The following is a 27480-nucleotide window of genomic DNA, read 5'->3' on the forward strand; positions in this document are numbered from 1 at the left end:
CCTATTATTTTTAAAAATTACAAAACCAAAATATTTTAGCCTAATTTTAACAAGTTAACCTTTGCTAACTAATTTGACCATATATTGAGTTCTAGACCTATTTTTTGGGTGATTCTAGTGCCATTGGAAAGCTAACATCTAAGGCTACAATTCTTATGAAGACATTAAAAGTTATTTTATATTTTAAAAAGATGCACAACTATATATAAAATAAGCACGATTGTGCTTCACTAAAATTTAGCATGTACAAGTGTGCTTAATTAAGCATGGCCATGCTTCTTTCAAATTTGGTCATGCATGGGTGTGCTTCCTTTAAGCATAGTTGTGGTATGAAATCTCATTAAGCTTGACTATTTTGCACATGATTCTCTATTTTACTTCAAATCTTAACATTATCATCCTCAAATTAAACATCACCTATTAATTTTTCTGAATTAAAATTAATTACACTAAATATCCAAATTATGCATACAATCTCAAACCCCAAAATTCATACATAACGATCTTAACTCTCAAAATGAATAATCTTAATATCTATTTGATCAATTCAACAAATCAAAATTGTAGCATATAACAATGTGATTTCAATCAATTTATACTCAAAATAATCTTTTTAAACAAATAACCTAATAGGCCTAGGGTTCATCTCTCTACCCTTATCTCTCATGCATGCTTAGGATAAAATAATTCTCCTCCTTTACCTGAAGTGGTGAGTCTCGTGGAATGGTATCCTCAACCTAGAGTGACGAGTCTTGTGGAACGGTGTCTCTTAGGTAACTTCTACTATCAAACTATATTTTGCCCCAATATCCTTTGTTTCTTCTCTTGTAAGCTCTTATTTTAGAAACGCACAAATCTTATCCAACCTCTCTTATTTGAATTAACCTCTAATTAAACCTAAAGTCTAGTTCAAATATTTCCATTGAGCTCTCTCCCTTTTATTTTATTAATGAAATATATTTCTTTTTATTTTTAATTATTTATTTAAAAAAAAAAGCTTTTACAAGCAGCCGTTCATAAAGACGAAAAATTAAAAAGTAAAAAAAAACACATTAAAAATATTTTTTTAAAAAAATAATAGAAATGTATTATTAATACTGTGTTGTGTTAGTTGGGTCAGGTCCAAAAAGCCCAAGTCCAACTCCAAACGCAAAAACCTTACTTTTGTATATATCTCATATATATATATATACTGGGAACCCTGAAAGGACGAGGCTAAGAGAAGCAGCAGCAGCAAGAGGAAAAGAAGATGGTGTCAGGTTCGGGGATCTGCGCGAAGCGCGTGGTGGTGGACGCGCGTCACCACATGCTGGGTCGTCTCGCTTCGATCGTGGCCAAGGAGCTGCTGAACGGGCAGAGAGTGGTGGTCGTGCGGTGCGAAGAGATTTGCATATCCGGAGGCCTCGTTAGGCAGAAAATGAAGTACATGAGATTCCTCCGCAAACGCATGAACACCAAACCCTCCCACGGCCCCATCCACTTCCGTGCCCCCTCCAAGATCTTCTGGCGCACCGTTCGTGGGTCCGTCCTTTCTTTTTTTCTTTTTTGACAAAACTTTGATTTTTCTTGTAACTATGTTAGTTACATTATATATGGATGGATTTTGCTGATCACTAATCTCATTATAATTATATTTTATAATCATGTTGTTAGTATGAAGTAAGCAAGATAAGTGCAAAAGTTGTTAGCCTTGATTGGAGTACATTTACAATGAGGGTTTGGTATAGGGGATTTAGGGTAAGGGGCTAGTATACCATTATGAATTGAATTCATGTTAGGAGGCAGTGTTTAAATTTAATGTCCAACATGGTCTCGAATAGGATTGGGTTTAGGTTAGGGTTTTAGTTTCCTATAAGTTAAGGTTGTTTAAATTCTCACTGATAAAAGTGCCCACGTTTTATAGGGGGGCTAGTTTTCTACAACTGACAAACAAAGGTTTGGATTTTTGCTGGGAAAGATGTCCTTGTTTAATGTTTGACATTGTTTTGAAGCCGGAAAGTTTTTTTTTTCTTCACTTGATTTGATCTTGATATGTAAGATACATGAGAGGAAACTGTTTTAATGAGGCTTTCGTGTTTTCTTTTAGAATGTTGATTTTAGGGTTGTTATGATTTTCGTTGGTGAATGGTTTAGGTTTTCGTGTGTGAAATGGGGTTTATGGTTGTGATTTATTCGATGTTAATTGGTGGTGTTTTCGGTCTGATTTTCTTTGGTGTTGTGGGGGCCTGGGGGGGTGAGAATGTTCAAGGAATTTCGTTATGTGATAAGAAAGGATTGGGTTGATGACATTTTGGGGGGTTTTAAGGGAAGTGGCGTCAATGTAGGTACTGAAACTATCTACTTTATATGAAGGAAGGATGAATGTAATGTGTTGTATGTGTTTGAGCAGACTGTGAGTTCTGTAATTAATGTTTTAAATTGTTTTCAAAATCGCCATTTTCACAACCCTTGATATTGCTGGAAATTGCAGACTTTATGATTGCTAAAACCTTAAAATCTTTGATGTTGCGGCCAGAATTGTTGTCACAGACCTTTTTTAAAACCTTGTTGTGACTGTGGTTGGTAAATGGTTTAGGGATTTTGAGTATGAAATGATTTACAGTTATGATTTGCTTGATATTTATTGCTGGCTTTTTAGGTCAGGTCTTGTTTGTTGTGTGTGCTGAGATTGTTTGAAGAATTTTGTTCTGTGATAATGAAAACAAATGTATTGATATGTTGGGAAGTTTTAAAAGAAGTGTTTTGTTTACTATATCTGAAGAAAGGATGAATTTTAATATGTTCTGTTTTTGTAGAATGATACCACACAAAACAAAGCGTGGAGAAGCTGCTCTTGATCGATTGAAGGTTTATGAGGGAATTCCTCCTCCATATGACAAGATAAAGAGAATGGTTGTTCCTGATGCTCTGAAGTAAGTGTTCTATCCTCCTGAACTGTTTTTTCGGGTGATATTTATGTTATTTGAATTGTTCTTTGTCTTGAGAATGTTAAACTAATCAATGAAAAATGAAATCAGGGTGTTGAGGCTTCAGAAAGGACACAAGTACTGCGTGCTAGGCAGGTTGTCATCTGAAGTTGGATGGAACTACTATGATACCATCAGGGTAAGTTCTTGCTTTTTGAGCTTCTGCTACCTGTTCATATGCTGCCAATATGATCTTGTCTAATTTCTTTACACCAAATGTGAAGACTATATTTGTTTACTATTTATCTATTTCTACTATTACTTTGTTTCTGTGAATCTGTTTTCTCTGCCGAGTTTGGCCATGCATATGTATTACATTTGTTCAATATTTAGAGGGAAGTAAAAAATAGTTTGCTGGAAATTTTGGTTTTTTGTGCCATGAATTTTGCTTTCCAAATGGGAAAAAGTTGTGTTTGGTGAGGTGAGTAATTGTTTTATTGCTCACAGGAGCTGGAAAAGAAGAGAAAGGAAAAAGCACATTTGGTTTATGAGAAAAAGAAGCAACTCAACAAATTAAGGGTGAAAGCTGAGAAGGTTGCTGAAGAGAAGCTCGGTTCTCAACTTGATATTCTTGCTCCAGTTAAGTACTGAGTGGCCTTTGTTAGTGTTTTTAAATTTTTTATGCGACTTATACCTAAACCTTTCAATTTTGCTGGAGGTTGTATTTCTTATTGGATCGTCGTAGATCTGATATCTGATAATTTTCGAAGCTGTTTCTAATGTGTGCTTTGTAGAATTTTTATCATCAAGAACATTCCATTGCTTTAATGATATTTTTATTAGTAATTACATTCTAAAATTTGTTGCAGATTTTATTGGCCATATTGCTTTATGGTGGGAATAGGGGGTGTATTCTTTTTTTTTAATATTTATTTATCAGAATTACAATGATCATGAGAGTTCGAATTTAAGATTATTGCATATTATCCTAATCTCTCACCACTGATCTGACATAAGCTCATGTTAAATTTGTATGAATGAACCCTTGCTCGAGCAATGTAGCACGTGGCAGCAAGGTTATATGTACTAGAAAATAAAAATTAGCCTTTATTGAAAATAATAATAAAAACTAGAAGGGTGTATTTATAAAGTATTATATTATAAAAACAAATTCCATCTGTTTTTTGCTTGACTTGTCATCTTGTAAATCAATTTGTTCGTATATGTTATAATATTTTGTTTAGTGTGACAAAGTGTATTGTCCGGGCATGACATTTTTCTAATCCGGTCCCGTGAGTACCTGCTCGAACTCACCTTGATTTGGATGGAGAAAATCCGTGTTGACCTTTGAATTATTCCTGTTTAGTTAAAATTGGGGACGAGGGATGTTAATACTTGTCTCGTCTCTGTCTCTATTCCCGCCCCGCTTAATAATATAATTAAAAAATTTATTTATATATATATATATAAAGTAAAATTAATTTTTTTTATATGTAATAATTTGTATTATCTTATTTTATTTTATTTTTTAATTTTTTTTCATATTTATTAGAAGAAAAAGGTCCAGGAGTGAGGGCGGGGGCGAGACGGGGAAATTCGAACCCTGTCGGGGGCAGGGGTGGGTATCCAGATTTTATCCTAGCGAGTATTAGGGGCGTGGGCGGGGAACATGAGCATTAGATAAAAGCTTTCAAGTATTGATGGTCCTGATTAGGGATGGTAAAAATACTTGTAATCATGTATATCTGTCGATAAAATGAATTTTAATTGGATAATAAAATAGGTGTTCACTTATTAATGTGCTAGAGATAGAAAGTAAGGTACTTGTACTTGTAGATATTTAATTTTAAAATTATTAAGAATATTCTTAATCTATACCTATTATATAGAGGGTAGGTATGTAATTGCTCTTGATTTTTATTATTTAGTGAATTATTATACTCCTTGGATGTAAATTTTCTTTTCTTATATCTTATCTAAATAATTACACGCAATTTTCTAATATTCTGTCTCTGTATAACTATTAATGACACGAAATGTTTTAGTCCATCTAGTTATGTGTAAAGTAATCTGATTTAATTTATTTTTAAATTAAATGTGTTATAATTATATATTTTTAGTACAAATATGTTATAAAATTATTTTTTAATATATATATTATAATTATTTTTTGATATAAGTATTAAGTATATGTTTTAAAATTATTTATTTTTAGTTTTATTTTATTTTTTTGCCTTGATATTTAAAATTTAAAATTTTATCACATATTTATGGATACTCGTGAATATCCTAAAATATATATTAAAAAAATCATAAAAACTTGTTAAATGGATATTAATACTAAACAGAAAGGTTGATGAGGACCTGCTATCTACCTTCTTCTCGTCTTAACATCCTTAATCTTGAATTGGCAGTGTAACGACCGGCCTGCCCGTCACACAGTAAAACATCATAGCACTACACAAAAAAGAGCATGCATATATATAAGCAGCTAAAATATATACACAAGGTCTAGCCTGAGACTTCAAATTAAAATACAAAATACAGCCCAATTGTTACACTAAGTAGCCAAAAACAACATAAACATCAAACTCCATCTACCAGCTACAGACATGCCTCAAGCACACTAACCTATCCTTGTTCTGCTCTCATACACAGTATGATCATTGCAGTCCAAATCACATGGAAACAACAAAGGGTAAGCTAGTGAAAAGAATCAGCATATATAGATATATATGTACAACAATTATAAACAACTATAGCTTATAAGCACATCATCTAGTTTGGCAATCATCAGCATACAACTCATCACATATACAACTCACATCATTCAGCAAAAATAGCAGTAAACAAATAATGCGTCGTCACGCATATCAGCTTGGAGATCTCCCACAACAGCTCAGCCTTACGGCCTATAACAGCTCATCCTTACGGCTTACAACAGCTTAGCTCATCTAAACATCAACATTTCTCAGCACATATTAGCATATCACAAAGATCACGTTCGTGCCTGGCGCACTCATGGTCACGCCCGGCGTGGCCCAACCAGAGAGCATCAAGGCTTAAACCCGCTTGGCGCAAATTTCAATTGTACCCGACGTGCTAGGAGGTAGAGACTCCAAAAAGCTTCATACGCCCGGCGTGCCAAACCCGTGCTCGAAAACACTTGGTAATAAAGACCATATTCTTAGTTGATAAGGTATTCCAACTAATCAAGTCTTCCTATCCTTTGAGAATTTTTTTATCAAAAATAACGCATGAATTAATTAATTTTTTTATTAATTATTTAAAAAGTATACAGACAATTATTTAATTTTCTTGGAGTATATATATATTAAGTCACCATAAAATGAGTGAGTTTTAAGTTTTTTTTCAGCGATGTTTTTTGTTTTTGTTTTTAATAATCTAAAATTTGTAAACTTCATTTTTGCTCCTTTTACGATGAATAAATTTTAGTTTTAATCTTTATAAATTTTTGTTTTCATCCTATAAAATCTAAAATTATTATTTTTTACACCTAGTGATGATTTTAAGGTTTTTATATATAATATTTTTTTAGGGACCTATACAATTTTAAAAGTGTCACACATTAACATAACATTAATAATAGTTGTGTATCACTTGAAATTATCACTTAATTTTTTAGTGAACAAATAAATAGTTAAAATGATTACATGATATTAGAGACTAAAATCAACAATTATAAATTTTAGAAAGATAAAAAAATAAATACAAATTATAAAGATCAAAATCCATATTTACTTATTTTACAAAGATTAAAAATATATTTAAATAATTTTTTTTATCATTGAAAATTACAACACTAACAATATTTGAGTCTAGGATTTGTGTATTATTATTACCATTAGGTCAACCGTAAAATCTTGTTCCATTTTTCTTACCGTTAGAATAAAGGTTAAATTATAAAAAATACTATGCAATTATTTTGTTTATATAAAATAATAAATATGTTACATAATTAAATTATGCATATAAATATGTTTTGAATTATCTTAATTTAAAATATTATTTGTTACCTTAATTATTTTAATTAATATTTTTTATTTTGTTAGTCATTTTAACACTAAATTAACTAATGTTAATGATAAGGATTAAAAAAGGATTGTAAGGAAATTTCAAAGATTTAAAATGATGTTGTAAAAACTAAAACAAGACAAAGCTATGGTTATAAAGACTTAAAACATATTTAAGTTATTATTTTATTTATTTTGAAATTAGTCTTGTCCCTAATTTGTCAGGTTAGGCTTCGATAGAGCAAATGATCCTAATAATTTTTTAAAGAAAAACTTGTATACATCCTTCTCGTGTTCATCCCTAATTGAGTTAGTTAAATTTGTATTCTAAAAAAAATGTTAAAGGTGTAATTTAACAAAATTTAACACATGTGACAACAGATTTTGACTTATAAAGAATATATCAAGATAGTTATGTTATACAATAGTAGAGTATTCTTTGATGAAAACAATTTAATTTTTTTTTTCATTTCGAATGAAAGCATTGTTAATAAGAATTTTTCTCAACTTCTGATAAGTTTTAATTTATCTTTTTATTTTTTAATTTTATATTGAATTTCATTTTTCAATATCACTATAATTAAAATAAATTTTTATTATAATATAAATTATTTATTGTAAATTTAAAATATAATTTATATATTTATAAACAAGTCTTTGATTCAAATATTGTTACTGTAATTCTTACGGAAAAAAATGATTTAAATATAATTTTTGTTCCTGTAAGATTAGTATGTTTGGATTTTATTTTACCAAGATTAAAAATATTTTTTAAAACTTTTATCTAACAAAAATCTCCCACGGGTCGGTGGTAGACATTGTCCCCTTTCCCACGCTAGAATGCATCATTTTGTTTGTCTTTCAATCATTTCTTTTGTTACACTATCAAGTCTCATTTAATCATGGCATGAAGTTGATATGAAGTTAAAATAGGAGTGAAAAAATGGGTTGAACATATTGGATTAACATGTTTTTACTTTTCTTTTTGGGTAACAAGTTGAAGTTTCAACCTACTAACTAATTTTTGACTTGTGACAATTAATCGTAAAAAAAAATGAGTTGGAGGTAGAGCCGTTGAAGTGCACTGTGGCCCGTAGGCCAATCCAGCTTACCTTGAAAATAGGCCGGATTTGACCAAAAAAATGGAAGTTTTATAGTAGATGAGTATATTTAAATCCGGCCCACTTTCACCCGGCCTACCTAGGCTGAACTCGTGGTGGGCCGAGCAATTTACCAATTTTTTTTGTAATGAAAATTTAATTACGATTTGTAGTTAATTTTGTATGATGGAATGCTGAAAATTTTTATTTTAGACTTTTATCATGATTTATATTTAAGTTTGTATTATGACTTATGGTTATTAATGATGTTAATTTTACGAGTAATATGTAATTTATAATTAATTTAAAATTTTGAATTTTATTGATAATTTTTTTTAATTTTTGGTGGGCTGGTGGGCTGGCTCGTATAACCCACCAACCTGTGGTGGCCCAGGCCAGACTAGAAAAATTTTGAGAAAATCAAAAGTAAGCCGAGTTAGGTTGGCCCGTTTTTAAAGTGGGTCAAGGTGGACCAACCCACATGAACTGGGCTAGCCCATTTTGACAGCTCTAGTTGGAGGTGAGTTGGTGTTAACCCACCAATCTATTTTCTTTTTCTGTTAAATATTGTTACTTTTGTGTATTAGGATTTTATTATATTAATATTAATATACAAGATTTAAATATTAGTTTTGAGGTTTTTGAATTTATGTTTAAAATTATAGTATATATAATTATATATGTATATCAGCTAAATTAAATAATTATGTCATTATTTTATGAACTTTGTTTAACTTTTTGTGTTTAAATAAATTATTATGTAAACATTTAAGTTAATGTATATATTTTTTAATGAATATTATATATAAATAAAGTTAATTATTATTTTTTATTTATAAAATGGGTTGATCAGTAATCTGCATGATAAAACTTCCAAGTTTTATGTTGATTAGGGCGAGTTGTCTTGCTTTTTGGCGGTTAATGGCGAGACAGGTTGCTATTTGGCCACTCTAATTCCAAGTGTGTGTTAGTATATCTAATCTTGAATTAGAACTAGCTGGAAATGCAAATGATTAACAAAAAATAACAAGTATTAGTATAATAAATTTTTATCTCGTAGAAGTTTGTCATAATTTTGATCATAAAAATTATTAAAATAGTATATATAATTATTTTTGGTATAAATATTATGTGTTATTAAAAGTGTATGTCGTTGATATTTTAGTCAGTAAAGAATTTAAAAAATACTATTGAAAGTTTTAATTATTTTATTCAAATTCTTAAAAATAATTATTTAATATCATTTTAATTCTTAAATATATGTTGATATCATCATTTAAACTATATATTAAATTTTTTTAAAAAATTTGGACCAAAGTGAGTAATATTTTTGCTAAATTGCACTTTTGATCTCTCTATAATATTATAATTTTGATATTCTATTTTTAATTTTTTAATTTTAGTCTCCTAATTTTATAAAATCTACAATTTTTTTCTCCTTGTTGACTGTCCATTTGTTGGTTAAAATTGTAATATTAGTTATGATTTAACATTAAGTACATGGCATAATGTTTTAATATTTAATAATATTTAAGCTAAAATTTATTTTTAATTCTCATTTTTATCTCATAAAGGTAGTATATGAAATGAAAATATGATGAATATGAAACTAAAAGTGTAGTTTAGTCTAAATATTATTAAATACTAATAATCAAGTCATTTATCAAATGTTAGATCATGACTAACATTATAATTTTAAGGCTAAAAGCCTAATTTGGTCCCTTATAATAATAAAAAGTTTCAATTAGATCTCACTTTAATTTTACGTTTCAATTTGGTCTCAATTTAATTTAAAATACCTTAATGTGAGATTTCCGTCCAAATTTGACTAACGAGGTTAACTCTTGGTCACGTGGATGCCTACGTAGATTTACCTAAAGTTTTCTTCTTCTTCTTCTCTCTTCTTCTTCCACCGAAACCCTAGACCTCCACCAATTCATGTAGCGTCGCGCCAATGACCACCGCGCCGTCACCGTCGCCTTCGCCGACCTCAAGTCTACCACGCGCGTCCTCAGTCGCGCCCTCCTCATCGGCGAAATTGACATCGCCGTGAAGCAGAGCCCCATCAGAATCAATGTCACCGTGACCTGGGAACCAAAATATGATGTAGAGCCCCATTAGAATCACGCCCGTGATTCCAGTTCACGCTTGTGATTCTCACGGCATGGGAACCAACCAAAATGTACATGCAAAGGCTTGTGAGAATCACGCTCATGATCCCAGTTCACTTAAATTTAAACATCAGTAAATGCTTCAAAAGTTGTATCCTTGTTGTTCAACACACCAAACTACAAATTTTTTAATCAAAGTCACAAAACCCCCAAATGAGAAACTAGGGCAAATCCCCAAACTAGAAATGGCAACAACATTTTTAATCAAAATCCCTAAACCCCCAAATCCGCGAAGAAGAAGAGAAGAAGAAAACTAGCCATTGGACCATTAAAAAAGAAGAAGAAAACTTAACTTGTTCATTCCATGTAGGCATCCACGTGGCCAAGAGTTAATCCTGTTAGTCAAATTTGGACAAAAATCCTACATTAAGGTATTTTAAATTAAATTGGGACCAAATTGAAATCTAAAATTAAAGTGGGATCAAATTGAAACTTTTTAATATTATAAGGGACCAAATTAGACTTTTAACCTAATTTTAATGGTTAACATACAAACATTCAATAAGGAGACCAAAATTATAACGTTAGTCATGATTTAACATTAAGCACATGACATAACTTTTTAATATTTAAGCTAAAATTCACTTTTAATTCTCATTTTTATCTCATTAAGGTGATATATGACATGAAAATACAATAAAAATGAAACTAAAAGTGTAATTTAGTCTAAATATTATTAAATACTAATTATCAAGTCATTTATCAAATGTTAGAGCATGACTTGGTAACTACAACATCGCCTTTTGTAATGATCTTCCAAAGGTGATGTTGGTGGACTTGATAAACATTTCCATTTTGTCCTTTCAATATGGGTAATCTTCTTTGTTAAGGGCTAGAGACCTTGTAAAAGAAGCTCTTTCAAGTATATACTGACTTTCACTACTTCTCATCTTAAAATCTTTTCCTTTAACACAATTAGATGCTCAATCCCGTCAAAGGGTAAGCTCTGGTTCCAAATTATAGAGAAAAGAGAGACACTAGAATGGGGCAGTTACATAGTGTATATAAAAAATTCAACACTTTTTTTAAATAAAGAAGATAGTAACAAGATCGCAAAAGAGCAGACGAAAAGAAACGTAAGAAGAATACATAGTGTTTTTATATTGGTTCGTTTCAATCATCGGGACTATGTCCAGTTATTGATAAAGTCGATCAAGTTTCACTATATTTTACAAAGATACAAGTATTCTTTCACAAGTCATTTATAGCTAAACTTAAATATTCTTTGACTTGCCTTTTTAAATAATTATCCAAGTATTATTTTAACACAGAGTCTTTCTAGGTTTTAACAACCAAGTATTCTATTACAATCAAGTCTCTCTAGGCTCTAACAACTAAGTATTTTTTATATATAGTTAAGCCTCTTCAGACTTAAAACAATATCATAAAATTAAATTTGGATAAGCTAACAATGTTGTTTCGTGTTACTATTAAGACGTGAACAACCATTTAGGTACAATATTTCTTACAAAAAATAATGAATATTTTTTTACAATGAATATGGATTCCCTTTCTTTTTGAATCTTCAAGATTCTATATATAAGTGTTTTATGAAGATGATCTTTGTAAAACTTTGAGTATCTCTTATAGCCATGCTTTGTTTGTTTCTATCTTTGTTCCTTGTAGAGGGAAGTGATCATTGGTGCATTAAATGTGTTTCACCAAATTGTCACTTCTTATCTAATCAAAGAAACTACTTATCATATTTTAGGTACCAAAAAGAGAGGAACTATATGTGAGTCCGAAACAACTTTTTTTTGTAGTTTTTATTTTTTGTGGGATATATATGCTAGTCCTTTTTCTGATGAAAAGTATGTATTTAGTTCCTTTAGTGAATTGTGAGTACCAAAGAAGCTTTATCAATTCGATCTATTAAGGAATCATGTAAATAAAAATATTCTATTATCAGACATCATAAATGATATAAGTTAAGAGCATATGTCTTACAAATGAGGTCATTCGCGCCCAGCTCCCTCGACACCACTCCGAACAACATCCGCACGAGAGCGACACTCATGAGGAGGAGGCACATTCGGTCTCCCAATCCCGAGCGACGACCAAGGCACCGACTTCACGGTCCGCCACGCACCGGTCTCATGCATCAACGCACAGATCAGGGCAGGGTACTAGCAGGGCCCCTACCCATGTCTCCGAGGGCCAAGAACCCTTCCGTCGTCATCCTTTTGTGGACGACATCATGGAGACCCCACTGCCCCGCGGGTGGAAACCCCTCCACCTTGACCGCTACGACGGCACCACGGACCCCGACAAGCACATCGACTCGTACACAACTCAGGTAAACCTCTACACTAACAGTGACGCTATATTGTGTAGGGTTTTTCCGACCTCGCTCAAGGGACCCGCGCTCCATTGGTACACCCAACTACCAGCCGAATCCATCGACAACTTTGGCACCCTGGTGCGGCGATTCATGGCACAATACGCCACCAGTCAACCTCACCACACAACCTTGGCCGCCTTGGCCAATCTCAGGCAGAACAACGATGAACCTCTGCGAGCTTTCATGGAGCGCTTCTCCAACATCTCAGTTCGAATCCAAAATCTCAACCCGGAGGTCGCCCTGCACGCCATGCTCATGGCACTGAAACTCGGATCATTCATCGACAGTCTATGTCGCGATGCCCCCCGCGACATGGACGAACTGCTTGCCCGCGCCGCCGGCTACATTAAGATGGAAGAGCACTCGGCCTTCCGCGACCAAGTTCACGGGAAAGGCCCCGCGAAACCGGAACAGGGTCACAAAGATAAGGTAAAAGTCAATAATGACAGCCAATTCAAGAAGTCGGCCAGGGCAAACAGAGGCGGGAGGTATGACTTCTACACTCCCCTGAACGCCCCGAGAGTCCACATCCTGGAGGAAGCCAGTAACAGTAACCTACTAGCCCTCCCACCACCCGGCCACACTCCCAACAGCGCCGATAAGTCCAAGCACTGTCGGTATCACAGGAACTATGGCCACACCACGGACGAGTGTCGCACGCTCCGGGATCGCATCGAAGAACTCATCCAGGCAGGCCACCTCGGCCAGTACGTCCAGCGACAGCAAGGTTCCCGAGGAGGCTCTAGAGGCTGGGGACGCGGGAGAGGCCGCGGGTCAGGAACTCGCACAGACTTACCCGCAGGGTCCCAGCAAAATGCCAATGGCGCAGTACATGCTGAAATAGGTCAGGAGACAGAATCAGCCCCCTTGCGGGGAATAATCAACACAATCGCAGGCGGCTTCGCTGGAGGAGGCGCCAGCAGCTCGGCCCGGAAAAGACACCTTCGAAGTATCAACTGCGCCCACTCCACCGCCTCGCTCTCGCACAAGAGCTCGCCACCGATCTCTTTTTCCGATGAGGACTATGCAGGAATCAGTCCTAACCAAGATGATCCCATGGTCATCGTGGTAGAGATCGCCAACTGGGAAGTACAAAAGACGCTCATCGACCAAGGGAGTTCGGCCGACGTCCTGTACTGGCCAATGTTCCTCAGGCTAGACGTCCCCCATTCTCTCATCCAACCACACACAGAGCCCCTAGTTGGCTTTGCCGGTGAACGGGGTCACACCCGCGGATACGTGGATCTGCTGACAACCTTCGGAACACCTCCGGATGCAAGGAGGGTCATGGTTCGATACCTCCTCGTGGAGGCTGATGGAACTAGGTGAGGAGATTGATGTTCCTCCACTTTGCTCCATGCTTAGGACCGAATCTCTTGAGGTAGACACTTGAAAAATCTCTGAATCCTCCTTTGAAGAAGCTCCAATGGAGGTGAAGCCAAGAATGAGGTTCGGTTACTTCAAGCTTGAGGTAGAAGCTTGATGAACCAAGGCAAGGTTTGAAGGAACCTTGAAGGAAACCTTAGAGAGGGAATCTCCACGGTTTTATGACTCTTGAGTTGAGAGGAAAATCTGATTTCATTCTCAAAATATGTTCAAAAGTGAGTACATGTGTAGGAAAAACAAATATATAGGGGATGGTAGCTTGTAGGAGAAGTTATCCCTAACCATGGTTCATTAAGAACCATGGTAGGATTAACTTAAACTCCTACGGTTTAGCTAGCTTCTAGGAGAAGCTAAACCTTGACCATGGTTCTTTTAGGAACCAAGGTAAGGTTAAGCTAACCTTGCTTGAGTTTAGAAGCTTGTAAGACAAGCTTCAAACTCAAGCAAGAATGCTTGAAAAATTCGGCCAAGGAGAAGGAAGGAAGCTAGGCGGCCCATGGTTCAAATTGCTCCTTGATTTAATTTGAAATTCTTTGATTTGGTTTAGTTAGGTTCATCATATGATGATGAAACCTAGCTAAATCAAATCTATGAAAAATTAGGAGCAAAATGAGTCCAATATGTAAAATTTTGCCTAGGCCCAACTCTGGCCCAATTTCTAAGCACACTCCCTAACTTTGCTAAATGTCACCCCCTTTATCCTACTGAAAAAATAAAGAATGAGTGTGTCAACTAGGGAGGTTAAATGGAGTTAAACTCTCCAAGTAACCTACCTCAAAATCAATATACAAACACTAGAAAAAGCTAGTAAAGTGCCTCACAAATACAAAGGCAGAAATAACCTATACACAAGACTATGTATAAACTGTACAATATAAACAAATAGAACTAAGGCTTTCTCTTCATGATAGAGCATTCCAAGTGAAGATTATCTTGGGCCTGACAAGCCCATTAGTCTTCTCTAGATCCAGCTCTTCCTGTATCCTCCTAGCCATAGCTCTGGTCACTGGGCCCTTGGCCCATGGTCTATCATCCCCTCCTTCTTGAGAAGGATTTGTCCTCAAATCTGTAGGTTCATCTTCTTCACCATAGCCTGTAAAAGGAATAAGATCACTCACATTAAAAGTGTTACTCACTCCATAATCACTGGGAAGATCTAACCTGTAAGCATTATCATTAATTCTTTGGAGGACTTGGAAGGGACCATCTCCTCTTGGGTTGAGTTTTGACTTTCTTTGAGAAGGAAACCTTTCCTTTCTTAAGTGAAGCCAAACCCAATCCCCTTCCTCAAAAATGAGGGCTTTCTTTCCCTTGCTTCAATCTAAAGCAGTTCTCTCATTTTGTTGTTGTATTTGAGTTTTAACCTTCTCATGCAATTTCTTAACAGATTCAGCCCTTGATACCCCTTCTTTATGAAAATAATGAGAAGAATCTGGTAGGGGTATTAGGTCTAAAGGAGTAAGAGGGTTAAAACCATATACAACCTCAAAAGGTGAGATTTTGGTAGTCTTATGGACTACCCTGTTGTAAGCAAATTCAATGTGGGGCAAGTACTCATCCCAAGATTTATGGTTACCCTTAAGGACTGCCCTTAACATTGTAGATAGGGATCTATTAACTACTTCTGTTTGCCCATCAGTTTGTGGGTGACAAGTAGTAGAGAAAAGTAATTTAGTTCCTAGCCTACTCCAAAGAGTTTTCCAGAAATGACTAAGGAACTTAGTATCCCTATCTGAGACAATAGTTTTGGGTAGACCATGAAGTCTAACCACTTCCTTGAAGAAGAGTCTTGCTATGTTGCTTGCATCATCTATTTTGTGGCAGGGTATAAAGTGGGCCATTTTACTAAATCTGTCCACTACCACAAAAATAGAATCCATACCTCTCTGGGTCTTGGGCAAGCCCAAAATAAAATCTATACTGATATCAACCCATGGAGAGTTAGCAACAGGCAAGGGTGTATAGATGCCATGAGGCATTACTTTAGACTTTGCTTGTAAACAAGCTATACATCTAGAGCAAAACCTCTCAACATCCCTTCTCATATGGGGCCAAAAGAATTTTTCTTTTAGAAAACTTAGAGTCTTTTCAACTCCAAAGTGCCCCATGAGACCACCCTCATGACTTTCTTGAACAAGGAGTTTTCTTATAGATCCTTGGGGTATACAAATTCTTCCCTCTTTATATAAGTACCCCTCAGAAATATAGAAACCTCCTTGAGGTTTTGCTAAGCATTGGGTATAATTTTCTTTGAATTCGAGATCATTAGTATACAATTCCTTAATGTGATTAAATCCCAAGATTTGAGATCCAAGAGAGATTAACAAAGTGTGTCTCCTAGAAAGGGCATCAGCCACAACATTATTTTTCCCTTTCTTGTATTTAATCACATATGGAAATTGTTCTAAGAACTCTACCCACTTAGCATGCCTTTTGTTTAGCTTGCCTTGGCCCCTCAAATATTTAAGTGACTCATGGTCACTATGAATGACAAATTCTTTGGGAATAAGGTAGTGTTCCCAAGTTTGAAGGGCCCTAACTAAAGCATAAAGCTCCTTGTCATAGGTAGGGTAGTTAAGAGAGGCACCTTTGAGTTTTTCACTGAAATATGCAATAGGGTGCCCACCCTGTAACAAAACCGCACCTATGCCAACTCCAGAAGCATCACATTCTAACTCAAAAGTTTTTGAAAAATCTGGTAGAGCTAGAAGTGGTGCATGAGTAAGCTTATGCTTTAAAGTTATGAAGGCATTTTCTTGTTTCTCTCCCCATATAAATTCCACATTTTTCTTGACTAAATCATTTAATGGGGAGGCAAGTGTGGAGAAATTAGGAACAAACCTCCTATAGAAGCTTGCCAAACCATGGAAGCTCCTAATATCTCCAACACTTTTAGGAGTGGGCCATTCTTGGATGGCCTTGATTTTATCGGGGTCCACATGAACCCCTTTTTTACTAATTATAAACCCTAGAAAAACTACACTATCTACACAAAAGGTACATTTTTCTAAATTTCCAAAAAGTTGATTTTTTCTAAGAATATCAAAAACTTGCCTTAAGTGTCCTATGTGATCACTTAGGCTCCTACTATATATGAGGATGTCATCAAAATAAACTACAACAAATCTACCTATACAATCCCTAAGGACATGATTCATGAGACGCATGAAAGTACTAGGAGCATTGGTGAGCCCAAAAGGCATCACTAACCATTCATATAATCCAAACTTGGTCTTGAAAGCGGTTTTCCATTCATCTCCTTCTTTGATTCTAATTTGATTGTATCCGCTTTTAAGATCAACTTTAGAAAATATGATGGCTCCATGAAGTTCATCTAACATGTCATCAAGCCTAGGGATGGGGTGTCTATATTTCACAGTGATGTTGTTGATGGCTCTACTATCACAACACATTCTCCACTTGCCATCTTTTTTTGGAACCAACAACACTGGAACAGCACAAGGACTTAAGCTCTTTCGAACCCAGCCCTTCTCCAACAAATCTTGGACCTGAGACTCAATTTCTTTAGTTTCTTGGGGGTTGGTCCTATAGGCAGGCCTATTAGGTAGGCTAGCTCCAGGCACCAAATCAATTTGATGTTCTATTCCTCTAGAAGGAGGAAGGCCCATTGGACCCTCGGGAGGAAATAGATCATCAAATTCTTTTAAAAGTGTTTTTACCCCCTTAGGTAAAGTCTCATGTCCACTAGATGTGGCAGTGCAAGAAAGAGTTCCTTTACAGAGAAGGAAATAAGAGGGTTGTTGAATCAAGAGGGTTTGTTTGGAAATTTTATTCTCTTGATTAACAACCTCTAGGGAGGGAACTCCTTTCTCCCTAGATTCCTCTCTATCCTTAAGTTTCACAGACTTTTTTTTTTCTCTCTTCTCTTCTTTTTTTATAAATTTCTTTTCACTATCTCTTTTGAGTTTCATTTGTGCTTGATCCTCAGCCACCTGTTGAGGAGAAAGAGGATGAAGCACAAACTTTCTTTCCTTATGTGTAAAGGTAATCTCGTTAGTAAGGCCATTGTGCATGGTTTTCTTATCAAATTGCCATGGCCTTCCTAATAAGATGTGACAAGCTTCCATTGGTACTACATCACATAGCACCTCATCTTCATAGTTCCCAATTGGAATTTTGACCTTTACTTGTTGGTCAACTGCTAAATCACCATCCTCATTAATCCAATGGAGTTGATAAGGTTTAGGATGGGACTTAGTAGTTAAACCCAACTTCTCAACCAGCCTAGTGCTACAACAATTACACCATGAGCCACTATCAACAATGAGAGAACATGCACTGTTTGAAACTTTGCATCTAGTATGAAATATGTTCTCTCTTTGTGATAGAGTATCACTAGGTTGGTTGTTGAGGAGTCTCCTAATCATTAAGAGCTCCCCTTCATAAGGAAAAGTAGACTCTACACCTTTCTCTTGATCACTTGCTTCTTCCTCACTATTACTAGAGGAAGTAGTAGCCTCATCTTGGCTACTATAAATGTCATGCCCCCTCATGATCATTACCTTCTTCGTGGGGCATTGGGAGGCAATGTGGCCTCTCCCTAAACATTTAAAGCACTTAATATCACTAGTCCTAGAACTAGTGTGTGTAGTGTCCTTTCCCTTTCCCTTATCTTTTTCTGTGGCTAGATTTTTGGAGGGTTCAAAAGATTTCTTCTTTTCAAAAGTTTTTCCCTCCTTCTTGGAATCTTTCTTTAGAAATGAAGAGTTGGAGCTATTTTTGTAAGATTTTCTCATTCTTTGTTGTTCTACCCTTACACAAAGTTGGACCAAGTCATTTAGGTCCCTGTAGGGTAGTAGCTCCACTTGGTCTCTTATTTCTAAATTAAGACCACTCAAAAATCTAGCTACAGTAGTAGCTTCCTCTTCCCTGATACAAGCCCTCATCATTAATAGCTCCATTTGTTGCCTGTACTGTTCTACAGACATGTCTCTTTGTTGGAGCCTTTGGAGCTTATTCATAAGCTCCCTCCCATAGTAGGTAGGAATGTGCCTCCTCCTCATTGCACTTTTAAGATCATTCCAATATTGAATTGGAGGATCATTGTGGAGGCGTCTCTCTCTCTCTAGGGCTGTCCACCAATACATGGCATGCCCTTGGAAGCTAAGGGCAGCCAAAGGTACTTTCCTCTCTTCACTTACCCTATGGCAAGCAAAGAGTTGCTCCACCTTCATTTCCCAATCTAAATAAGACTCCACATCATCTTTGCCAAAGAATTGTGGGAGGTCAACCTTGACTTCCCTTGGCTTAGTAATTCTCCTAGGAGTATGTTGGTAGTGATCCCCTTGATTCATGCTTTCATTAGGGGATGTGTATTGGGAATGTGAGCTCCTACTCTTTTTTCTATGTTTCTTCATATCTTCTTTCAATTTTTCCTCCTCTTGTCTTAAAATTCTCAACTCTTCCTCAAGATAAGCAAGTTGTCCTTCTCTTTCAATTCTTTCCTTCTCTCTTTGAATGGACTCTTGCTTTTTCCATAGTTTAAGTGATTTGAGCTCTTTAGTAATGTAAGAAAGACTTTTTGGAGAGCCATCACTTTCACTATGGGAGGAATCTTGAGACATTTTAATTCAAGAGATATTTTTCACACAAAAATAGTTTTTATGAAAATAAGGTTTTGGAGTGCTTTAGACTTGGCACTTAGAGGTCTAAGAGTACAAATTGAACTTTGGAGGGAGGTGAGCTACTAAAGAGCCACTTAATAACCAAGCCTCTTCAAGTAAAAATCTCTAAACCCCCTTGTACTTTTGTCTTGCACAAAACAATTTTCACAAAGAACTTTTCTAAAGAAAATAACAAGCAAGTGCCTATGTGTACAATTTATAAAATGCTTGAAAACATAAAGAGCATGAAAACATAAATTGCTTGAAAACTTAAATGACTGAAAACATAAATTGCTTAAAACATAAATTGCTTGAAAACTTAAACTAGACGTTGAAAGCAATTAAACCTAAGTGAGAGCTTGAGAGGTACCAAAGACCTTCAAGGACCACTCTCACAAGTACTACACGTGGATTACTATAAAAGTTCTTAAGGAGAGATGGAGATACACCAAAGGCAGTCCAAGACACTCCTTAATAAAGGCCTTGTACAAAAATTTAGAAAACAAAAATTACAAGGTAAATGAAATTCAAATTTGCTTCAAATGAAATGTAAATTTACACTCCAAATGAAATGTAAATTCACTCTCAAATGAATTTAGTGGCTGCACCTAATTTTAAGGAAAACAAATTAGCCACTAATTTAGAACAAATTTAGAGACGGATTTTGTAATGAAAAACTAAGTTTTAGAAACCAAAATTTCCGTCACTAAATTTAGTTCTAGATTTTCACAAAAAATTTTCACAATTGGTTTAGTTTCTTGTTGCTCCAAATCAGCCACCAACTGCAGCCTCACAAGGTGTTTCACTCCTCTCTTTAGAAGCAACTTTGATATTAGTCACTTCTAGGTGTTTCCAAGAGCCTAGCCACCAAGAGAAAACAATCTCCCTAAGCAACCACCAAAGCCTTCAAGTGGATGTCCTTTGCCTTGGCCTCCTACACCTTTCAAGAAGCACTCAACCACCTTCAAGACTGAATATTAGTGCTAAAACTGAAAATGAACAATTTAGAATGGCTACACCAATTGGTGGAAAACAAATGAGACAAGACTAGAAAGAATTCCACAAAAAGACAAGCAACAATTAAAGGAAATTTTGAAGGCTAGCACACAAAGATTAACCTAGGAAAGGCACTAGAATGGATTACAAAATTAAAAGCTAAGATTAGAAAACAAAATAAGACACAAATATGTGGCTGGTCAAGAAGTTTTAATGCAAAAATTAACACCAAAACCGAGAGCAACAAACACCAAATTTCCACTCCTTTTTGGCTTTTTCTTTGCTATTTTCTTTCTTTTCTTTTTAGCAAAATATTTTTCACTTATTTTTCTTTTGATGTTCAGGAGTTTTAATGCCTTTTTAACACTTAGGAGTCTCGGTTTCAATATGAATAAACTGCAGCAAAAATTTCACACAAAACAAGAGGTGTTCACATGCATTTTGTAGTTAGTGCTTCACTATTTTGTATTGTTTTTAGGTCAAATTTTTAAGCACTCATTCTTTTGTTTTTCTCATGCAATTAGGACACTCACACCTCTGTTTTGTCTCTGTTTTAAGGTCCAAAAAATTTCAATAAGTTTCAGCCACACAACATACTCAAGGAAGACCTAAGAGGAATTAGTGTTTATGAATTTTTTTTTACAAAACTTTTAATATGACATAAAGGAAACCTAACTCTAGGAAATTTGCTAGAACTAATAGCAAATTAAGAACTCAATTATGTAAAGCAAAAGCACATATAGGAAGGTTCAGATTTATCAAGAAAATATTCAATAATTTTCGGACACAAAAACACAAAGCAAAAATTAGGTCAAACAAGCTATTCTAGGAAGTTACAACATATAAAGGACTACACATGACTTACTAGGACAAAACAAGTGATTCAAAACCAAGATCTATGCAATATGAATGTTGTCCAATCACGGACACATGTTATAGAATGAAGAGACTCAAGCAAAATCAAAAGCACAAGTATAGGAACCTAAAGCACAACAAAACCGGTTTGATTCAAGAATTAGGAGAACAAGCAAATATGAATCAAACAATTATTATGTGACATTTTGGATCCATCAAAGTGTGAATAAAATCTAGATCCATTCAGCAAACATAAGAAGACATGTAATAGAAGGAAGATACAACACGGATTCAAGTAGAAAAGTTTGGAAACAAAAACCTCAAGAGCACTAGGCTCTAGATACCAAAAATGATGGAACTAGGTGAGGAGATTGATGTTCCTCCACTTTGCTCCATGCTTAGGACCGAATCTCTTGAGGTAGACACTTGAAAAATCTCTGAATCCTCCTTTGAAGAAGCTCCAATGGAGGTGAAGCCAAGAATGAGGTTCGGTTACTTCAAGCTTGAGGTAGAAGCTTGATGAACCAAGGCAAGGTTTGAAGGAACCTTGAAGGAAACCTTAGAGAGGGAATCTCCACGGTTTTATGACTCTTGAGTTGAGAGGAAAATCTGATTTCATTCTCAAAATATGTTCAAAAGTGAGTACATGTGTAGGAAAAACAAATATATAGGGGATGGTAGCTTGTAGGAGAAGTTATCCCTAACCATGGTTCATTAAGAACCATGGTAGGATTAACTTAAACTCCTACGGTTTAGCTAGCTTCTAGGAGAAGCTAAACCTTGACCATGGTTCTTTTAGGAACCAAGGTAAGGTTAAGCTAACCTTGCTTGAGTTTAGAAGCTTGTAAGACAAGCTTCAAACTCAAGCAAGAATGCTTGAAAAATTCGGCCAAGGAGAAGGAAGGAAGCTAGGCGGCCCATGGTTCAAATTGCTCCTTGATTTAATTTGAAATTCTTTGATTTGGTTTAGTTAGGTTCATCATATGATGATGAAACCTAGCTAAATCAAATCTATGAAAAATTAGGAGCAAAATGAGTCCAATATGTAAAATTTTGCCTAGGCCCAACTCTGGCCCAATTTCTAAGCACACTCCCTAACTTTGCTAAATGTCACCCCCTTTATCCTACTGAAAAAATAAAGAATGAGTGTGTCAACTAGGGAGGTTAAATGGAGTTAAACTCTCCAAGTAACCTACCTCAAAATCAATATACAAACACTAGAAAAAGCTAGTAAAGTGCCTCACAAATACAAAGGCAAAAATAACCTATACACAAGACTATGTATAAACTGTACAATATAAACAAATAGAACTAAGGCTTTCTCTTCATGATAGAGCATTCCAAGTGAAGATTATCTTGGGCCTGACAAGCCCATTAGTCTTCTCTAGATCCAGCTCTTCCTGTATCCTCCTAGCCATAGCTCTGGTCACTAGGCCCTTGGCCCATGGTCTATCATCGGCCAACACCTCCTACAACATCATCATCGGGAGGCCGACCCTAAACCACCTCGGTGCGGTGGTATCCACTCCGCACCTCACCATGAAGTTCCCAGGGAATGACAGTAAGATTATCTCTGTCAGAGTAAACCAGAAGACAGCTCGGCAATGCTACGCCGAGAGCCTGAGGATCTCCTCGTCCGGCAAGGAAAGCAAGGGGAATCCCCCCACCGCGCCCCATTAGATTCTGTTCCCCCTCTATGTATAAACGAAACCGTGCACTCTTTTCCCGCCTTAGTCCCAAACTGAGAGGGTTTTTAACGAGGCACACAAAATTAATTAATGATATTCTCCATTTTGCTCAACCCATCTTCTTACTTATTACTTTCTTACCTATGGTAAAAATCGAAATTGAACCACCCTTCTTCACGTAAACCCGAGGTCGAATACGAACCCCGGTATTCTCATTCGAGGTCGAATACGAACCCCGACATTCTCGTTAGAGGTCGAATACGAACCTTGATCAAATCCTTCACGTAAACCCGAGGTCGAATACGAACCCCGGTATTCTCATTCGAAGTCGAATACGAACCCCGACATTCTCGTTAGAGGTCGAATATGAACCTTGATCAAATTCTTCACGTAAACCCGAGGTCAAATACGAACCCCGGTATTCTCATTCGAGGTCGAATACGAACCCCGACATTCTCGTTAGAGGTCGAATACGAACCTTGATCAAATCCTTCACGTAAACCCGAGGTCGAATACGAACCCCGGTATTCTCATTCGAGGTCGAATACGAACCCCGACATTCTCGTTAGAGGTCGAATACGAACCTTGATCAAATCCTTCACGTAAACCCGCGGTCGAATACGAACCCCGATATTCTCATTCGAGGTCGAATACGAATCCCGGCATTCTCGTTAAAGGTCGAGTACGAACCTTCATCAAATGTTTCACGTAAACCCGAGGTCGAATACGAACCCCATTATTCTCATTCGAGGTGGAATACGAACCCCGGCATTCTCGTTAGAGGTCGAATACGAACCTTGATCAATTCCTTCACGTAAACCCGAGGTCGAATACGAACCCCGATATTCTCATTCGAGGTCGAATACGAACCCCGACATTCTCGTTAGAGGTCGAGTACGAACCTTAATCAAATCGTTAGCGTAAACCCGAGGTCGAATATGAACCCCGGTATTCTCATTCGAGGTCGAATGCGAACCCCGGCATTCTCGTTAGAGGTCGAGTACGAACCTTCATCAAATCTCACGTAAACCCGAGGTCGAATACGAACCCCGGTATTCTCATTCGAGGTCGAATACGAATCCCGACATTCTCGTTAGAGGTCGAGTACGAACCTTAATCAAATTTTTCACGTAAACCCGAGGTCGAATAACGAACCCCGGTTTTCTCATTCGAGGTCAATGCGAACCTTAATCCAATCGTTCACGTAAACCCGAGGTCAAATCAAACATGTAAAACCGAGGTCAAGCATGAACCTCAATATTCTTAGCTAAGGTCGAGTCTGAACCATAACCAAATCAATTTGCTTGAGAGCCCGAGGCTGAGGTCGACAACGAACCTCGACGCCTTCGTAAAAAGTCGAGTCCACACCTTCATTCATCTGAGTCTGAGGTCGAGTACGAACCTCAATATCCCCACTTAAAGGGTGGAGCCGAACCCCCATTAGCCAGTATGCCAATTCGAAGGGGTATGCGAACCCCCAACATGCAAATTCGAGGTCGAATGCAAACCTTGATATCCTCACAAGGTCGAGTTCGAACCTCAATCAAACCTTTCACCTATCACCCCGCCACGTCCCCCAACCCATAACCCGGGGGCCGAGCATGAACCTCAATATCCCCACCTAAAGGTCGAATTCGAACCTTCACTATATCGCTCACCTCACACCGAGGTCGAAGCACAAACCTCCAGCATGTAAATCCGAGCTCGGGTACGAACCTTAAGTATGTAACTCCAAGGTCAAGTATGAACCCCAATATTCTCACCTAAGGTCGAGTTCGAACCATAGCTGAATCGTCTACTCAAATCCAAGCCCAAATTGCGATACGCCCCATTTCCAAGTCAAGCACAAACCAAAACCGAGGTCACGCACGGACCTCGGAACCTTCGTGAACGGTCAAGTCCATTTACGCAAATACGAGGTCAAAAGCGAACCTCAGGCAAGTAAAGCTGAGAACAAGTGCGAACCCTGACGATCACGTCAAAAGTCGAATACGAACCTTAATCAAGTCACCTCACTCAAATTCGAAAATGAATACAAGCCATAAGTGCACTTAAAGCCAAGAATAGAGCCATCACCAACCCGCTTCACTTAAAGCCGAGGTCAATCTCAAACCCCGACCCGGTCAACACAAGGCAAAGACACCACTATGCACGAAAAACACACAACAGACGCCAAGTGAAGGCCTAAAAGCAGACAAACAATAAAAGCCCAGGACAGGTCCAGAGCACACCAGGTGCATCGGACATAAGCCTTAGAACACACAAGTGTCGAAAAATCAAACACAGCCGCGAAGCAAGAAAAAACACATATATACATAAATTCACAACTAGTTCAGTACATGAATCCAAGAAAAGGAAACAAAAATTACAAAGGCAGCCTAGGAAGAGGCACTTTCACTAGAACTGTCGTTGACATCGTCCTCCTGAACCAGCCTCCCAAAGCGGACCACCTTCTCCACATGCATGGAGGAGAAGTCAAACCCGGGAGCAAGAAGCCGTGCCTGACGAGCAGCCTTCTGAAAGCCCCTCTTATGCTCCGCCACGACGGAGCGCTCCACCTCGGCGAGCCTCCCCTCCACAGCCGCCTTCCCCGCCGCCAGCTCTGCGAGCTCTACCCTCAGGGCGGCGATCTCATCCTCCCGGCCGCCCAGAACGACCTCACTGCGGAGACGCTCCTCAGCCGCCGCCGCCAACTCTCCTTTGAGAGAGGTTACAACATCCTCTAGAGCCCGCACCTGGTCACGGGAAGACGTCACCTCATCCTCTAGAGAGCGCGCGCGCCCGGGAGAAGGCGGCGAGCTCCCGCAGCTCCCCCACCTGAGAAGCATAAGTCTCATTAGATTGCAACGCAATCTCAAGAGACTTCTGCACCCGTGAAAGGTCGCCACGCGCAGTCCGGAGCTTGGCCTCCTGCCGCTTCGCCTCATCGAGGGCCGCGCTCAGAGCTTTGTTGTCCTCCCTCAGAATCTTGTTCGCCTCCTTCCACGGTTGAAGGCGACCCCTCATCTTAGCCAGCTCCTCTTGCTGCTTGGCCAGATCTTCTCGCTGTTGGCCCCACTTAGGCTTCCAGTGGCTCACTATGCCCATCACCCTCTGCAGCATGACCTGGGTAGCATCAAAGCTGTCCTCGGGACCGACCCTGTCAATCAATCCCCGGTCCTCGGAGCTCAGTGATCCCTGAGGGAAGAACCCCTTCGCAGTCACCCCCGCGCTCCACAATGAATCCATGTCGGCGGAGGCGCTCACGTGATCTAGCCGCACCTTATCTATACCCTTCCCAAAGTGATGGGATAGGTATCGAGTCTGGGCAGGCCCCTGTGACGAGCCCGCCTGCGGCGCCAAATTCGCGGCAGAGGTCAGCGCCCCCTGCTCAGCACCTAAAGAGTCCACTTTAGGGACCTCCGGCCCCGCCTGCAAAAAACCAGTCCCACGTCAAAAATAAACAAGGTGACGTACGAGAAACCACGGAAACAAGAAGACCAAACACCACCCACCTCAGCAGCCTGGGCGACCATCCCAGCAGCCTGCGCCTCAGGCCTAGCGGCATTTCTCGCCTGCACCTCAGGCTCAGCGGCATTTCCTGCCTGCAAAAAGCCACCCAGATCGGACAGCCGGACAACATAACAAAAGGCAAAGGGAAAGTCCGAGAAAGACGATACTCACCACCTTGGCAACTCGGACAGCCTGCCCAGCAATCCGGGCCTCCACCTCGGCAACACCAGCCCCGCCCTGCAAGGGGACCCATCCCGCCTTAGCAAGCTAAAACGAAGCTAACACGGAAAACACAAGCAAAAAAAAAATAGAATACTTACCTCGGCGTCCCGCGCAGTAGGCCCAACACTCTGCGCCGCCTCCCCCATAACCACCAGAGAAGCCTCCTTGGCCGGAGGACTCTCGGTGAGATCCACCGTGTCCACAACCCTGGAGGTTACCTCCTCGGCATCGCGAGGGGCGGAGATCCCCCCAACCTCCTTCTACCCCCTCTTCCTCTTTCGGTGTATCTTCAGGGGGTGACATCCTCCTCCGGAGGCTCGGGAACCCCGATCTCAGTAACATTGTAGCGGTACTTAAGCTGACGCCACAAGTTTCTCCCCATAATGCCTGCACAGAAGAAACAGAAGCACATCAATAAGAGGAAACCACACAAGCCCTAATAACCTACCAAAACGCGCAATACTCACTCTCTAGGCCCCTCTCCCTGTAAGGCGAATTTGCAAGCGACAAAACGAGCTTGCAATCCAACGAACGAGGGAGCGCGACAAGATTTTTAACGATGGCTGCCTCCGCGGCCGTCACCTTCAGATCCCCCAATCCGTGAAACCTAGACGGTTTGGGACACCAATAGAACGGAAACCTCGGCAAACCGCTGTCGCCACCGG

At 38.1% G+C, this 27480-nt stretch overlaps 3 protein-coding genes across 3 annotated transcripts; 2 read left to right on the plus strand and 1 right to left on the minus strand.

Moving 5' to 3' along the window:
* The first annotated feature begins 1198 nt into the window (after nt 1-1198).
* On the plus strand, nt 1199-3774 carry LOC109818405 (large ribosomal subunit protein uL13w). Its single transcript, XM_020383858.3, has 4 exons — nt 1199-1521; nt 2796-2912; nt 3018-3105; nt 3414-3774. The coding sequence occupies exons 1-4, from the start codon at nt 1250-1252 to the stop codon at nt 3555-3557; spliced, it is 621 nt and encodes a 206-aa protein (XP_020239447.1). The 5' UTR covers nt 1199-1249; the 3' UTR covers nt 3558-3774.
* An 8634-nt stretch (nt 3775-12408) lies between these two features.
* On the plus strand, nt 12409-25827 carry LOC109818404 (uncharacterized). The gene is made up of 3 exons (XM_083071918.1): nt 12409-12494; nt 12546-13842; nt 25534-25827. The coding sequence occupies exons 1-3, from the start codon at nt 12409-12411 to the stop codon at nt 25825-25827; spliced, it is 1677 nt and encodes a 558-aa protein (XP_082928044.1).
* On the minus strand, nt 23839-26899 carry LOC145955793 (uncharacterized). Its single transcript, XM_083070976.1, has 2 exons — nt 26596-26899; nt 23839-26512 (listed from the first exon to the last, which is right to left on the minus strand). The coding sequence occupies exons 1-2, from the start codon at nt 26614-26616 to the stop codon at nt 25859-25861; spliced, it is 675 nt and encodes a 224-aa protein (XP_082927102.1). The 5' UTR covers nt 26617-26899; the 3' UTR covers nt 23839-25858.
* Nucleotides 26900-27480: the final 581 nt, after the last annotated feature.

The sequence above is a fragment of the Cajanus cajan genome, chromosome 3, assembly GCF_000230855.2.
Source record: "Cajanus cajan strain Asha chromosome 3, NIPB_CcT2T_4, whole genome shotgun sequence".
NCBI lineage: Eukaryota > Viridiplantae > Streptophyta > Magnoliopsida > Fabales > Fabaceae > Cajanus > Cajanus cajan.